General features: G+C 42.1%; 1 protein-coding gene across 1 annotated transcript in view; it reads right to left on the bottom strand.

Annotated features, from left to right (window-relative positions):
• Topbp1 (DNA topoisomerase II binding protein 1) overlaps window positions 1-10,717 on the bottom strand; it is a 50,178-nt gene extending 39,461 nt beyond the window's left edge. The window contains exons 1-7 of the mRNA XM_051140048.1: window positions 10,541-10,717; window positions 9,747-9,837; window positions 7,598-7,732; window positions 6,203-6,346; window positions 4,618-4,799; window positions 3,633-3,829; window positions 1,079-1,261 (exon numbers count right to left, since the gene is read on the bottom strand). Of these exons, the coding sequence (XP_050996005.1) occupies window positions 1,079-1,261; window positions 3,633-3,829; window positions 4,618-4,799; window positions 6,203-6,346; window positions 7,598-7,732; window positions 9,747-9,837; window positions 10,541-10,572 (964 nt within the window). The 5' untranslated portion in view covers window positions 10,573-10,717. The remainder of the gene's footprint in view (window positions 1-1,078; window positions 1,262-3,632; window positions 3,830-4,617; window positions 4,800-6,202; window positions 6,347-7,597; window positions 7,733-9,746; window positions 9,838-10,540) is intronic.
• Between the last annotated feature and the right edge of the window lie 4,610 nt (window positions 10,718-15,327).

The following is a 15,327-nucleotide window of genomic DNA, read 5'->3' as shown; positions in this document are numbered from 1 at the left end:
GGGTCATAGCCTTAGTAAGGTTGAGAGACACTGCTCTACACAGAGGCTGGCTTTGAACTCTTTGTAGCCAAAGAAGACCTTAAACTCCTGAACCTCCCATCTCCAAACTCCTAAATGCTGGGATTACAAATATGCGCCAACCATTCCCAGTTTTGTAATGCAGTACTAGGAATGAAAGCCAGGACTTCATGTAGGCTCCGTAAGCACTCTATCATAAGCTATCCCATCCCCTCAGTTTAAATACGCAACATAACACTTTAGTAACAAACCTAAAAAAAAAAAATACTTCCATAGATAGTGAACATAAACATGACCATAAACAGAAAACATGGATGAAATGCAGATCTATATACATGCCTTCTTAATATGGTAAAAAATGGGCACTGCAAAGAGATTGTCTTAGTTTCTGAGACAGGATCTCACACTAGGCTAATCTTGCCGGGAACCCATGGCAAGCCTCCTGCTTAGGCTTCCCAAGTCCTAGACACAGGAAGCATACAATGCTAAATGCAAACAAACAAACAAACAAACAAAAACCACCCTGAATTTATATGCAATGATCATCTATAACCATCATAGTAAACCAATAAAGAAAATATAGGCTAGGCACAGTGGCACAGACCTTTAATCCTAGCACTCAGGAGGCAGAGGCAAGCAGATCTGAGTTCAAGGCCAGCCTGATCTACAGAGGCCACACAGAGAAACCATGTCTTGAAAATCCAACCAACTCTATTTCCCTTAAGGCTGCCCACTAGTGTCCTTAGTTCCCTTTTGCCTGAATTAGGAAATGAAAAAAAGCAATCACTCATTCTAAAAGGAATACAAACAAAGTTCTGTACAGCTTTCTACACAACCTGGCTATTTTGTTCTTTAGTTCTACCCAGAGGCACAGGGAGAAAATAGAAAGTTCCTACTACAATTCAATAGTCTGTTAGCAAATCAACTCCTTCAGGTCGTGTTTAAGGAGTGAGCCCCTGGGCTTGCACTCAGAAGACAAAAGCTTTCCCCGCTAAGCTATATCCCCAGTCCAGTACACCAGTTATCAGATAGACTAGTAACTATTTAATGTGAGACTTACTTTCAGCTGCTGCATTGCTCTGAGCAGTGGGAGTTGAAGTATCAGGCACAGTCTTTACTTCTGCTCTGGGCTCAGCCTTATATATAGATTCATCCTGACAGAAGCCTTTCTCAATACTGTCATGGAACCACTTCAGGGTCACACAGTGCACATTCCATCTCTTGGCACATTCATATTTTTGTCCTGTTGTGTTCATTACAAGAGAAATACAGAGACTTTTACATTATATATGTTAGCTCATAGTAAATTATTTTTTAAAACATACCTGAAACAAAAGTAATGATTAAAGATTACCAGTTAATTATTTTTACCTCAAAAAAAAAAAAAAATCATTCATTCACTTAATGTGTTTTGTTTGCATATATATCTATGCACTACTTGCAGGCCCAGTGCTAAGGAGCTTAGAAGAGGGTGTTGGATACCCTGGGACTGGAATTACAGACAGTTGTGAGTTGCCATGTGAATGCTGGGAATCAAACCTGGGTCTTCTCAAAGAGCAGCCTGTGCTCTTAACCACTGAGCCACATTTACAGACAACCCCCTTTGGGAAACAAGGTCTCACTATGTAGGCTTGGCTGGCCTGAAAACTCACTAGGTAGACCAGGTTGGACTTGAACTCGAACTCACAAGAGATCTGACTACCTAAGCTTCCCAAGTTCTGGGATTAAAGACATCACCATTGTGTGGTTTTAATAAGAACACGTATTACAACTGCAGACATGTATGTAGTATAACAAATACTCTCTTTGACTAGACTATACAAGTGCCAAGAGGAATTGGCTAAAAGTAAAGAATAGGGTGATAAAACTATATTGAACTTTTCCAGTAAAGAATATATTGTTAAATATACTTTTAAGTAGTAGCACAGAAAAAAATGAAGTCAATATGTAATACCAAATGGTATTTTGGCACTGTTCTTTTTTGTTTGTTTGTTTTTCAAGACAGTGTTTCTCTGTGTAGCCTTGGATGTCCTGGGCTTGCTTTGTAGACCAGGCTGGCCTCGAACTCAGAGATCCATGTGCTCTGCCTCCCCAGTGCTGGGATTACAGGTGTGCACCACACCCTGCTTGGCATTGTTCTTGTTTTGACTTTTTTGTGTTTTTCTGAAGTTTTTTTTTTCAGAGACAGAGAGACCATATAGCCCAGGATAGCCTTAAACTCTTGATCTTCTTGCTTCCATCTCCTACAACACATAGCTCAATCTTGGATGCCATAGAGTCAGTGGAGCATCGCCTGGTGGTACAAGTCTATATCTCAGCTATTTAGGACTATAAAACAGGAGGATCACAAATCTAAGGCCAGCCTGGTAAACTTGATAAGATCCTGTCTCCAATACAAAGTGACAAAAGGAGCCAGGTGTGGTGGTAAACGCCTTTAATCCCAGCAATCAGGAGGCAGAGGCAGGCGGATCTCTGTAAATTCGAGGTCAGCCTGGTCTATAAAAGTGAGTCCAGGACAGTCAAGGCTAAATAGGGAAACCCTGTCTCGAAAAAACAAAAAACAAAGTGACAAAAGGACTCAGGATAAAGTTTAGTAGAAGAGTACTTGCCTAGCATTAGCAAGGCCCTAGATGCTATCCCTTGTACCTCAAGAAACAGTCACCAGATAAACTGCCTTCAGATTGAGAAAAGCCACAGCAAACCATCCTACCATAATTGTCACACCAATCTCCCAACCAGATGATAATTATCAAGTAATTAACAGTTATTCTCGGCCGGGTGGTGGCGCACGCCTTTAAACCCAGCACTTGGGAGGCAGAGGCAGCATGGTCTACAAAGCAAGTCCAGGACAGTCAGAGCTGTTACACAGAGAAACACTGTCTCAAAAAATGTAAAAAGAAAAATTCTCAAATACTACTTATGAAGGTAGCTTAATAAAAGAGTACAAATACAAGAGTTACTAAAAACTCAGCAAAACTCTTCTCATCTGATTACTAGATTTTATTAATAAAACTATTTCCCAGAATAAAGTACCTGAAATATCAAAAACAATAGTTATTTTAAGGTTTTTTTTTTTTTACCAGCAATGCTTTTTTATACTTTTGTTTATTTGATAATCTGTATAATATATTAAAAATTCTAGTTCATAGCCTCGTTGGGAAACGTGGCACAGTGAGAGAGCACTTGCCTAACGCACGAGGCCCCGAGGTGCGCCCTCCCAAAACCCACCCCAATCCTCATAAGTCAATCAATGCACCCCAGTGCCTGCTTAACCAAGCCTCTTAAATTAGTCTTGAGAAAAAAATGATACTTAGCTACACACATAATTTTCTTGTTGTGGAGAATTCTGGTTTTAGTCAAGGTCTAGCAGTCAGGTGACGAAACATCACTGACAGTTTTTGGTATTTTATATTTATTCCATGACCTAGATAAATACAAGAACGGCCACTTAATTTTTCTACACTGTGACCCAAATATCTTTGCAAGAATTTAGAAGGTTTAAAAACAAAAACAAGAGACAAACAAACACAGATAAACCAGGCGGGGACATGTCGGGAGCACAAGGCAGCCCACAGAGGCTTGGAGCAGCAGTGCTGTTCCTAAAGCTGTCTCACCTTTCGGCTCCTGCACGACGAGGTGTGTGCACTCGTTCATCTTCAGCTGCCCCGTGTACTGGCCTCCATGCTTAGCTGTGAGTTCCTCAACTGTCTTTCTGTGTATGCTATTCAAGCCAGTCACACAGATAATGCAACCAAGAAAAGTAGGACACTTAAAATCTTCCATGTTTATATCAGTGTATTTGGTTATTTTTCTGGAGAAAATAGATGGTAAAACAAGGGGGGAAAATTAAACAATGATTATTTAGATAGTTTTAAATACCATTGCTTTCCTTGTTCATTTTTTTATTTTTAGGATTTATAAGCATTTTTTGAGAAAGGAAAATTGACATTGAAGATTACTCTAACTGCTCATCTAGCCCAGTCTCATGTCTCTAATAAAAATCTGTATTTTAAAAATAGTCTGAAGACCATCTTAAAGAAAGCACTATTAAGTCCTTGCTAATAAATGGGAGCACCTGGCAGAATTATAAGATTGAACCTCTGCATAAAGACTAATGTTCATTGACTGTCATAAAATAAGCAAATTCTTCCATTATTCTTGATAAGTAAAAGTAATGATTTTTGGCAGCGTGCCAACAAAAATACCACTGCTATTTTGTTGCACAATAAACAGATCTGATAACATCACCAGGCTGGTACTAAGAAACATACTGAGTACATAATGAACGGTACTGAGACATGTGCACTTTTAGATATCTGGACTTATGGTAGGGAAAACATAAGTACACTCTGAACCTTAGGCATATTTGCTGGAGAAAACTTTAATTTCATTATCAACGCGTTTGCCCTCTAGTGCTGACTCTCTGGCCCACCTTTCCTGACAGTGGCATCCTTATGGGCTCTCTGCTCCAGTCACTGGAGAAATGAGCAATAATCTCATCTTGTCTCTCAGTAACAAACCCATGAAAACCCAAAAGTATGCTAAATTAATCAAATGCAGCCTTTTCTCAAATATACAAAGTATACGAATGTAACTTACTCCTCTTGTGACTTCTCCCAAAGTGTTTTTACCCAAGAAGGAAGCAAAATAGGTTTCTTGAGATTAGCAGCAACTAAATATTTTTTGCTCCCAACTTCTCCTGCAATAAGGTGAGTGACTGAAACATTAAGGTCTCTGTATACGCGTCCACCCATCATTTGTACATATTTATGAACTTCATCCTATAGACCCAAAAGAAATAATATTAACGCTGGAGAAAACAATATCTCTTCTATTTAAAAACAAGTAAATATATTTGTGTTGTATGAATGTTTTGCTTGCACTGTGTCTATGTACCATGTGCATGCCTAGTGCCCTGGGAGGTCAGAAGAAGGCATCAGATCCCCTGAAACTGGAGTTTCAGATGGTTATGAGCTATCAAGTGGAGAAGCAAAGCCAGGTTCTCTGTAAGAGCAACACATGCTCTTAACTGTTGAGCCATCTCTCCAGCCCCCCATAAATACCTTTACTGCTGCTAGCCTAAATATACAAATGTCTTTAACCACTAAAAAAAGTAAGTAATTAACCAAATTACTTTTGGAAAGATGTGTATGAATTTTAAATTTAAAAATAACTATTTGTAGGCTGGTGATGTAGCTCAGTAGTAAATGCTTGCCTACCATGCACAAGGCTCTAGGCTCAATCCACAGCCTTCCCCCTAAAAAACAAAACAAAACAAAAACCTGAAAATAACTGTTTTCTTGAACAGTCACATATTGTTTAACAATACTTCAGTCAACCAACATTTATAACAATGTGGTCTTGTGGATTAATATTGCTAATGGCACCATAGCCTTAAGTTTAAATACACTCAATGACAGTCACCCTGAGAAATATTTTCAGATGAATCATTAATCATCATGAATCATTAATAGGTGGCTGTGTTTATTCTTCTAAACTCCAAAATTTAAAACTATGTTGCTTCTGATTACATTTTCCTTTTTTTTTCCTTTGAGACAGTGTCATACTACATGTAGCCCTGGTTGACATGGACCTCACTAATCTGCCTTTCTCTGCCTTGCAAGAGTCAGGACAAAAGGCATGCACCTCCACACCTACATCAGAATCCTTCCTTTAAAAATCTTCTGTGCTGGAAAATTAAGTGATCCAAAATCAAGCTTACTGACTGTATAAGAAAAAGTAAAGTTTCTTTTAAATCAAAATGAAACACTTCACTTAAACCAGTTCCTCTACAAAATGCATTCCGTATTCCCCAGTGAAGGGCACACCAACTGAGTATCCAATACTGAATGGTTAGTTCTGAAGGAATACATATGAGTAACAATATGCAGACTAAACAGGGTGTACTTATCTATTTAGGAATATATCTATCTCAACAGTGAAAAAGTGGTTATAAATTTGAAAGATAGCAAAGAGTGGTGTGTGAGAGGACTTGGAGGGAGAATAAGAAATGAGGAAATGATGTAATTATATTATAATCTCAAAAAAAATTAAAAACAAAACATCGGGAGCCATGCACTGAAGTCTGTTAGGTTAGGTTGTGAATACCATTTTCACATAAATACAATAGTCTTTCCTGGGGAAAATGAGGTGCAGAGCCAGGCCTGCTCTTTTCAGTGCTTACTCTTTTGTCTTTATCCATGCTTGTGCAAGATACAGTTACTTCAGACATAATCATATTGTAAACTGGATGCTCAGCTCTTGGAACACACTGCTGGTGATACATGCAAAACGTGACTACTTGAGGACCAACAATTCTGCAGCCAAGCTATAGAAAGTTAAGGAAAAGATCACAAAATTAAAATTTGGAGCATTTACCATTCAATCATCACTGAAGCTGACAACCACTGCAGAAAACCACCGAATGTTAGAAGAAAAATAGACCACCATATAACTCCTCAAGCAAGTATAATTGGCATTAAATAAACCCGCATGCTCAAATGCAAAACCACAAGTCCTTCATTCGTAAATGCCATCAAAATTTCAACCTCTTAAAACAAAGTCAATCTTTTTAAAAATTTAATTGTATGTTAGGGCTGGGGAGATGGCTCAGCAACTAACAGCACAAGTTGCACTTATGGAGGACTGGGTTTGGTTCCCAGACCCACTTGGTAGCTCACAACCAGCTAGAACTCCAGTGCCAGGGGACCAATGCCCTCATCTGACCTCCAAAGACGTGAGGTATGCACGTGGTACACCTACATGCGTGCAGGTACAGACTCTTACTCATACAATTAATGTAAAGACTTGTTTTCATTTTTAGATTATATGTGTACCCTTATGTAGAGAGATATATATTTTGTGCAAGTAAACTTGGAGGTCAGAGATATTGGCTCCTTTTGGAGCTGGCATGACGACCAGTTCTGAGCCGCCCGACACAGGTGCTGGGAAACAAATTCAGGTCCCTTGAAGAGCAGTACGTGCTCTTAACCACTAGGGCATCTCTCCAAGTCCAAGAAATATAACTTTTTTTTTTTTTTTTTTTTTGAGACATGGTTTCTTTGTGTGGCCTTGGCTGTCCTGGACTTGCTTTGTAGACCAGGCTGACCTTGAACTGAGTTTAAAGGTGTGTGCCACCACACCTGGCAAGAGGCAAGAAATGTAATCTTTTATTTTTTTGGTTTTTCAAGACAGGGTTTCTCTGTGTAGCTTTGGCTGCCCTGGACTCATTCTGTAGACCCGGCTGGCCTCGAACTCACAGCGATCCACCACCACGCCTGGCAAGAAAGGTAATCTTAATGCAATACTCTTATAACTGAGAAACATCCAAGTATGCTCTTCAAACGATGCTCCAGCCAATAAAGCAGCTCAGATGTCTAAAAACCCAGAGGCCAAAGAATCCCAAAAGCACTCACAGTACTCAGGATAATAAGGAATTCACAAAGCACAAGACCTTAAACACACACAGAGAGAGAGAGAGAGAAACACAGAGAGAGAGAGAGAGAGAAACACACACACACAAATTAAAAAAAGAAGAAGTAAAACCTACCACCAAATAAGCATCTCAGAAACAACCAACCTGTTTAAGGTGATCAAAAACAGCACCACTGAACTGGTCGCAGATATAAAGCGATTTGTCATTCTCCTTTATCTTCAATGCTTCCTCTTCTGTAATAATCTGAAGATAGTCTTCAGGTTGTAATTCCTTTATTGACTGAAAGAAAAAACAAAGAATAGAAATTAGTTCCCTAAATTTAAGTCCCACCAACTCTCAAAAGCAGCGAAGAACCCATCTCAAAAAATACTGTGGAGGGCAACTCCAGACTATACCAGACATTAAGCCCCAACATACACATGTGCACAGATACGCATATGCTATGCCCCACCTCGCGCAAAATTCAGGTCATGTTACTTTCTGCTCAGAATTCTCTCACTTTCTACCACACTCAGACTTAGAGGGTCTCATTTGGGGCCTGCTACAGTGAATACTCTTCTCTGAGGTTTTCACCAGGCATGATTCTTTATTAAAGTCTGCTTAAATGCCAATCCCTGGAGTCACTTTTCTTGGCCATGGTGGGTTTGCTTTGCAGCACTGGGAACCAAAATCGGGGTTTTATGCGCACTATACAAATGCTCTACAACTAAGCAACACTCCACGGTATAGTTTCTAGAATGCACTTCCTCTATCTATCGAATATGTCAGATAAAGGAAAAGAACACTGGTTATTTTAAATATGTGTATTTTTATTTCATCTCTGTAAGAATGAATGTTTTGAGTCTGTTAGATGGCTCATGAGGTAAAAGTGTTTGCCTTTCAGCCTACCCCCATCACACTCAGTTGTAACCTTTCCATTTCTGTCGCCCCCAACAAACATAGTCTGGCAATCCTTAAATTATTTCCATCTTCTCATCGTACTTGACCCCTTATAACTCGTTACATAGACAGCAGGTGTGGTGGAACACATCTGTAACCTCAGCATTCAGGAGACTGAGGCATGAGGACAGAGTTACAGAGTGAGACTCAGTCTCAACTCTTTGCCTGGTTCCCCACACTATAGAGTTTCTTGCTTATCACTGGGTTACTATCTATTTCTTGTTGAACGTATGCTGAAGCAGGAGAGATGTTTACTCATTCTGATCATTGGCGTACCCTAAATATTATGCTAGAGGAAAACGTATTAGATGATGGGCAATCAACTGATGGGTGCTGAGAGAGTGAACTTTGAAAACCTGTAACAGCTAACTGCTTTTCAAACCGGAATATGCCCTGGGGGTTTTGCTTAAAAACGCAGATTCTAATTGTCAAGTGTATGCTGGGGTCCCAAGACTCTGCATTTCTAATAGATTCCCAAGCTACAAGGTTATCACTAGGGTCTAAATGGCAACGCTTGAAAACCACACTCTGTCATCTCATACTATACCGTGTGTGTGTGTGTGTGTGTGTGTGTGTATTGTGGAGATATATATGCAACAAACCGAAACTATTACACTGTGACTCAAAATTTTTCACAGCTCAAAGGATTGATGGGTTAGTAGACAAAACAACTGTCAAGAATTCCAAGTCAGAAAACTGGGAAGCTGCCTCAGTCAATAAATGCATTAAAAAAAAAAAAAAAAAAAAGCCGCCCTCTGCCTTACAGTGCTCCTGAAATCTCAGCACTGGGAAGGGTGAGACTAGATGACTTCTAGGACTTGCTACTCAGGCAGTTGCAGACATGACCCAGCCGGCGTGGTGGCACACGCCTTTAATCCCAGCACTCAGGAGGCAGAGGCAGGCGGATCGCTGTGAGTTCGAGGCCAGCCTGGTCTACAAAGTGAGTCCAGGATGGCCAAGGCTACACAGAGAAACCCTGTCTCGAAAAAACCAAAAAAAAAAAAGAAAGAAAGAAAGAAAGAAAGAAAACACCTGACATGGATCTCTTGTCTTTTCCCCCGCTTCCCCTCCCACACACACACACACACGGGGGAGGGATAAAATAGATGAGAAAGAGAACTATAGGTCAACATTTAATTGTCATAATAGATTTCAATCCCCCCAAAATACATAATGGTATACTCACATTAACTAAAAAGTATGTAACAATGATCCATCTGTATTAAGCACATGCAGTAGCAAAATTCCATTAAAATACCTAATTATTATAAGACATAAACTCCAACAAATCAAAGACATTTTGAACACGAAAATGAGCTCAAGAATCAAATGAGACATATCCAATTAGTCTTACCTCAAGAGCTTTAAAAAAACGTTCTGAATTGTTTGAAGACTTTAAAAACTTCACAAAAAACGGTTCTTGGCCATTTCTGGACATAGCTGAACTGTGAGAATAAGACAGTCAATAAGAATAAAAATAAATTAGGTAGGGAATTGAATGCTCAAATTTAAAAAAAAAAAAAAAATTCTTTTGGGGACAAGCCCTAGCTGTAGACCAGGCTGGCCTCAAAAATCAAAGATCAGCCTGGCTGCCACCTCTGCCTCCCTAGTGTTGGGATTATAGGCGTGCAAATCAACTACTTTTTTTTTTTAATTTAGGCAAGAGTGCCTAAGAAATAGACTGCTGGTTCTGTTCATGAATTCATCCAAGATGTTTACAAAAGACCCCAGAACGCGGGCAAAGTCGAAGAAAAGGAGGGGGGGAAGATTAGGCAACGCGGATCCTTGCAAATCTGAGAACAAAATTGACGTCCCTGAATACCCTAAGGCACTTGGTTTGGGCCCCTCAGTCAGTCACCTGCTGGGTGCTTAAAGGCAACAGAGGACGGCTTCGGCTGCTGGTACCCACCGCAGCTTCTAAGTCACCCGACTTTAAAAGCAAGCAGCCACTATGCAAGGCCATGCACGCTCGCCCGAAAGGCCCACGCGATTGTCCCCAGCTCCCAGGGAAAGAAAGGGTGGGCTCCTGGAACGCCCAAGGCGCGGCTTCCCACGATGTCTGAGGCCCACCCGCCGGTTACTAGGGCCCCGAAGGCCGCAAGAGACTCCGGGTGCGCATCCAGCCGGGAGGAGCTGGCACTCACTTACCTCGGTGGAGCCCTAAGGCCCACGGGCATCATGTCGGGGTGCGCGCGGCCCACAGGACAGCGGCTGGACTCGGGCGCCAGCGGGGCGCGCAGCCCCCGCCCCCGGCGGCGCCCCCTGCCCCAAGCTAACGCTGCAGAACCCGGAAGCGCCGAGGTCGGGAACCGACTTTCGCGCCAACAGAGAGGGCGCAACACCTTTTCCGGAGGAAGTGGCGTCATCAGGGCCTGGGATGGAAAGTGGAACAGTCGGAAGTGGGCGTTCCTTGTGCCCTCTTTCCGGAAAAGCTCTTCGCCCTTTGACTTGCGGACTTGGATTGGCGGGAGCTCACGGTTGCGGGCCAGGGGCTTCAGGCAGCTAGACCAATCAGCGAAAGTCCAGAACTTGCAGAAATAAGGCCACGGGTAGAGCAGGGGGCGACTTGTGGCGAATTCTCCCCACCGTGCGGGGCAGTGCACGAGAAAATACTCCGTGAAGCTAATAGCAGTCTCTCCAGTTTAGAAGTGTTCAAATGAAGGCCGTGGGGTATGTTTGTTATCACGTAACTTGTATTTGGGAGAATTATATGATTATCTTAAGGAGCTGGGTGCGGTGGCGCACGCCTTTAATCCCGCCACTCCGGGAAGCAGAGGCACGCCTCTGCGTTCGAGACCAGCGTCCTCTACAAAGCAAGTACAGGCCAGCCAAGGCTACACAGAGAAACCATGACTCGAAACAAACAAAAAAAGAATAGGTCAAGGGCTTTCAGACTCCCCTGACTGGGTGAGGTTCTCTCTTCCATAAGAATACAATCACGTGCCGGGCGTGGTGGTGCACGCCTTTAATGCCAGCACTCTGGAGGAAGAGGCAGGCGGATCGCTGTGAGTTCGAGGACAGCCTGGTCTACAAAGCGAGTCTAGGACAGCCAAGGAAGGCTACACAGAGAAACCCTGTCTCAAAAAACAAAGCAAAAACCTTTTAGGTTCTAACCAGAACTCCTTTATTATGTTACCTCCTAAAATTTCTAAGACTAAATTACTGATAAAATGTTGAATTATTAGCCACCCCCAGCTCCGCCTCCCCACTCTTCCCTCCCTCCCTCTCTCTCTTTGAGACAGGGCCTCTACATAGCCCTGGCTGTCCTTGAACTCACTATGTATAGAAGGCTGCCTCTGCCTCCAACAGTGCTGGGATTAAAGGCGTATCATCACATCTGACCCAAACTCTAAAATACAGGGTATTCAGGGTTGCTGGTCACTACAGTGATTCTAATGATCCTGTTTTAAAGGTATTATTATTATTATTATTAATGAAGATGAACGGCAACTAATAAGACAAGCCTGGAGGTAAATACCCAATAGGGAGGAGAAAGGAAATACTTAGAATTAAGGGGCTGAGGATGTAGCATGCACTTGCCTGGCATGTACAAGTCCCTGGGCTTTATATAGCCCAGCACCACATAAAACTGGGTGTGTTCTAGCTAAGCAGGAGGTATCCTGGGGCACACGAGACCCTGCAGTGCCTTGAATAAATTATTAGAGCTGAGAAAAAGAAGCCACAGTTCATGGTTAAAATGCACTTCTGTCCTGAAGCAGCCGTCGTATCTATAGGTACACCAAGGACTGAGGAAAGGCAGGGCAGGAACTAAAGCAGAGGCGATGACACCCAGGCTTACTGCCCGTGCCTTGCTCAACCTGCTTTCTTAGACCACCTAGGACCACCTGCCCAGGGGTGGAGGCCCTCCCACAGTAATCATTAATCAGGAAAAATACCCTTCTTCCCTGTCTACGAGCAATCTGGTGGAGGCATTTTCTCAGTTGAGATTCCTTTTACTCAGATAACTCTAGTTTGTGTCAAGTTGACAAACCAACCAGGCACTTGGCTCAAAAAGTCAGACGGCAATAGACAAAGATACCTGAAGCTGACTTTTGGCCTCCATCCACGCATGCCCTTTTGAGTACATGCTCATACACAGAACACAAGAACAATTTAAATACAGGATGCTGAAGTGCTTATTTTACTTGTAGGGTTTTATGTTTAAGTTCCCAGTATTTTGGGAATGGAGAGATGGCTCAGCAGTTAAAAGCACTGGTTGCTCTTCCAGAGGTCCAGAATTTATTCTGTGTGTTTTGTTTGTTTGTTTTTTGAGACTGGCTGTCCTGAAACTCCCTCTGTAGTCCAGGCTGGCCTAGAACTCATGGAGATCCACCTACTTTGTCTCCCCAGTGCTGGGATTAAAGGTGTGTGCCACCACGGCCCAGCTGAGGTCCAGAATTTAATTCCCAGTGACCACATGGTAGCTCACAACCATCTATTCTGGGATCCAATGACCTCTTCTGGTGTACAGGTGCAAATGAAGACAGAGCACTCATACATAAGATACCTAAATAATAATTGAGATATAATATGAATAAATCAATAAAATATATTTTTTAAAAAGATACCTAAATAAATGTTTTTTAAAAATTGATACATCTATAAAAGACAGAGAAAAAAAAAGACCTCTCAGTATTCTAAATGAATATGTGTAAATGCAAGTGGACTTAGCAAACAGCCTGAATAGCTACAGAGCTAATTTTCAGTAGCTAACATCTATTTATTTTTTTTATTTTATTAATTTATTCATATTACATCTAAATTGTTATTCCATCCCTTGTATCCTCCCCTTCCTCCCTCCCTCGGCTAACATCTACTTAAACCAGTAGCTTCAGCTAGCTGGGAAGTAGAATACGGCCTCCAGATTGTGTGAGCTCCAGGGAGGAGACTTCAAAGTAGAATGTCAGCACCAACACTGTGTGGATTGCCCCTGGCTGTGTTAAGTGAGTCTTATAAGGAGATACACTCAGAAAATAATGGCTTCTTTGCAATAAATAAATACATAAAAATATTAAAAGCCAAAAATATAGGATGTTGCATTGTTAAAAAAGGCTGATTGCATCTGGGTTCTAAAAAGAAGAGAAATTTGAGCTTTTTTTTTTTTTTTTTTTTTTTTTTTGAGTAACGATCACCACAACCTATGTATGTAGGAAAGATTTGGTAAAAGAGGATGGGCCTCTTTTCTGGGTTGAGTAGACACTCCATCCCAGAAACAATGACTTTAATCTCTGTATTTCTGGATTCTGTAGAGACCATGGAGAAAACCCTTGGCATTCCACCCGTACCATTACCGCTATCATCATCTGTTTTCTTTTAACTTTGGTGGGTTTGTTTGTTTGTTTGTTTGTTTGTTTGTTTGTTTTGGGGATACAGTCTCGTTCCGTAGTCATGCTGGGTTGGAACTCATTATGTAGCCCAGGCTGGCCTTCACCCCATGCTGTTCCTCCTATCTCAGCCTTGTAAGTACTTGGAGCACAGTAGTGATCCATGATGACTGATCCATACTTCCTCCATGTGTTACTTTTCTCTGACCTGTGTGTGTGTGGGGGGGGACATCAGAAACAATGCAATTTATAAGAGTGAGAGTTCATTTGAGCTTATGGTTCCAGAGGTTTAAAGTCCATAGCAATAGGGACAGCATGGCAGCTGACAACTGAGAACTCACCTCTTGCACTACAAACACAAGACAACAAACTGCAAGTAGGCAAGTCTTTTTATTCTTATTTATTTATTTTTATTTATTTGTTTACTTTTGTTTGTTTGAGACGGGGTTTCTCTGTGTAGCCTTGGCTGTCCTGGACTAGCTTTGTAGCCCAGGCTAGCCTTGAACTCACCACAATCCACCTGCCTCTGCTTCTCAAGTGCTGGGATTAAAGGCTGCCCCACCACGCCCGGCTGTCTTTTTATTCTTAAAGTCCAACCCCGAGTGACATACTTTGTCCAAGCATGACTGCACCAACCTGGACAAGCAGGTCATTCTTCAGTGACAGGGTCCTACGTGGGAGATGGCCATTCATTAGATAAGAAGACGACAGAAAATATGGCCAGGAGGTCTCACACGGGCTATGTCTTGTGACAAGCAAGCTTACTAAAAAGGAGAGCGTCTTACATATATTATTTCCAGGGAAGGAAGGGGACAAAGCCAGCAGAAACTGTCATCAGAAGGAACAGAGTCAACAGGAAGGTAAATCAAACAGTGTTGCACAAGGGGAGCACATCTCAAGAACATTGCAGACCCAGCACCCAGCGACCATGGCTGATAACCGTGGCCCCATATTGTGGCAAGAGTTGGGTTCTCAGGAACTGAAGCCACAGGTTTCCGCCGACCCCCCCAAAGCCTGGCCCCAGACCATTACTGGGTCTGCCAGGCTTCTTCCTTCTCAGAACCTCAGAGCCTCAGGCAAAGATTCCTTGATCTGATCCTCAACAGCACACCACTTAAACCCCCCCAATAGCACCACCAGTTCAGAGCTTCTATTTTGGTGATAAAACACCATGACCAAAAACAAAACAAAACAAACAAACAAACAAAAACCTTAGAGAAGGAAAGTTGATTTAATAGTACAGCTTGTAACCCATCATTCAGGGAAATCGGGGCAAGAAGTTGAGGCAGGAACCTGACGGCAGGAATTAATGCAGAGGCCATGAAGAGGTACTGCTTACTGGCTTGCTGTTCCTGGCTTGCTCAGCCTGTTTTCTTGAAGCATCCAGAACCACCATCCCAGGGGTGATACCACTCACATTGAGCTGGGCCCTCCCACATCAATCATCAATCAAAAACATGGACCACCGATGAATCTGGTGAAGACATTTTCTCAATTGAAGTTCTCTTTCCCCAAATGATAATATCACATAACACAACCACCACCTGGGGACCAATTGTTCAAATGCCCAAGGCTATGGTGTGTGTATGGAGGGCACACTTCCCATTCAGA

Source organism: Acomys russatus, chromosome 32, assembly GCF_903995435.1.
Source record: "Acomys russatus chromosome 32, mAcoRus1.1, whole genome shotgun sequence".
Classification (NCBI taxonomy): Eukaryota; Metazoa; Chordata; class Mammalia; order Rodentia; family Muridae; genus Acomys; species Acomys russatus.
The sequence above is the reverse complement of the archived record's forward strand: the minus strand, read 5'-3'. Positions and strand labels throughout refer to the sequence as shown.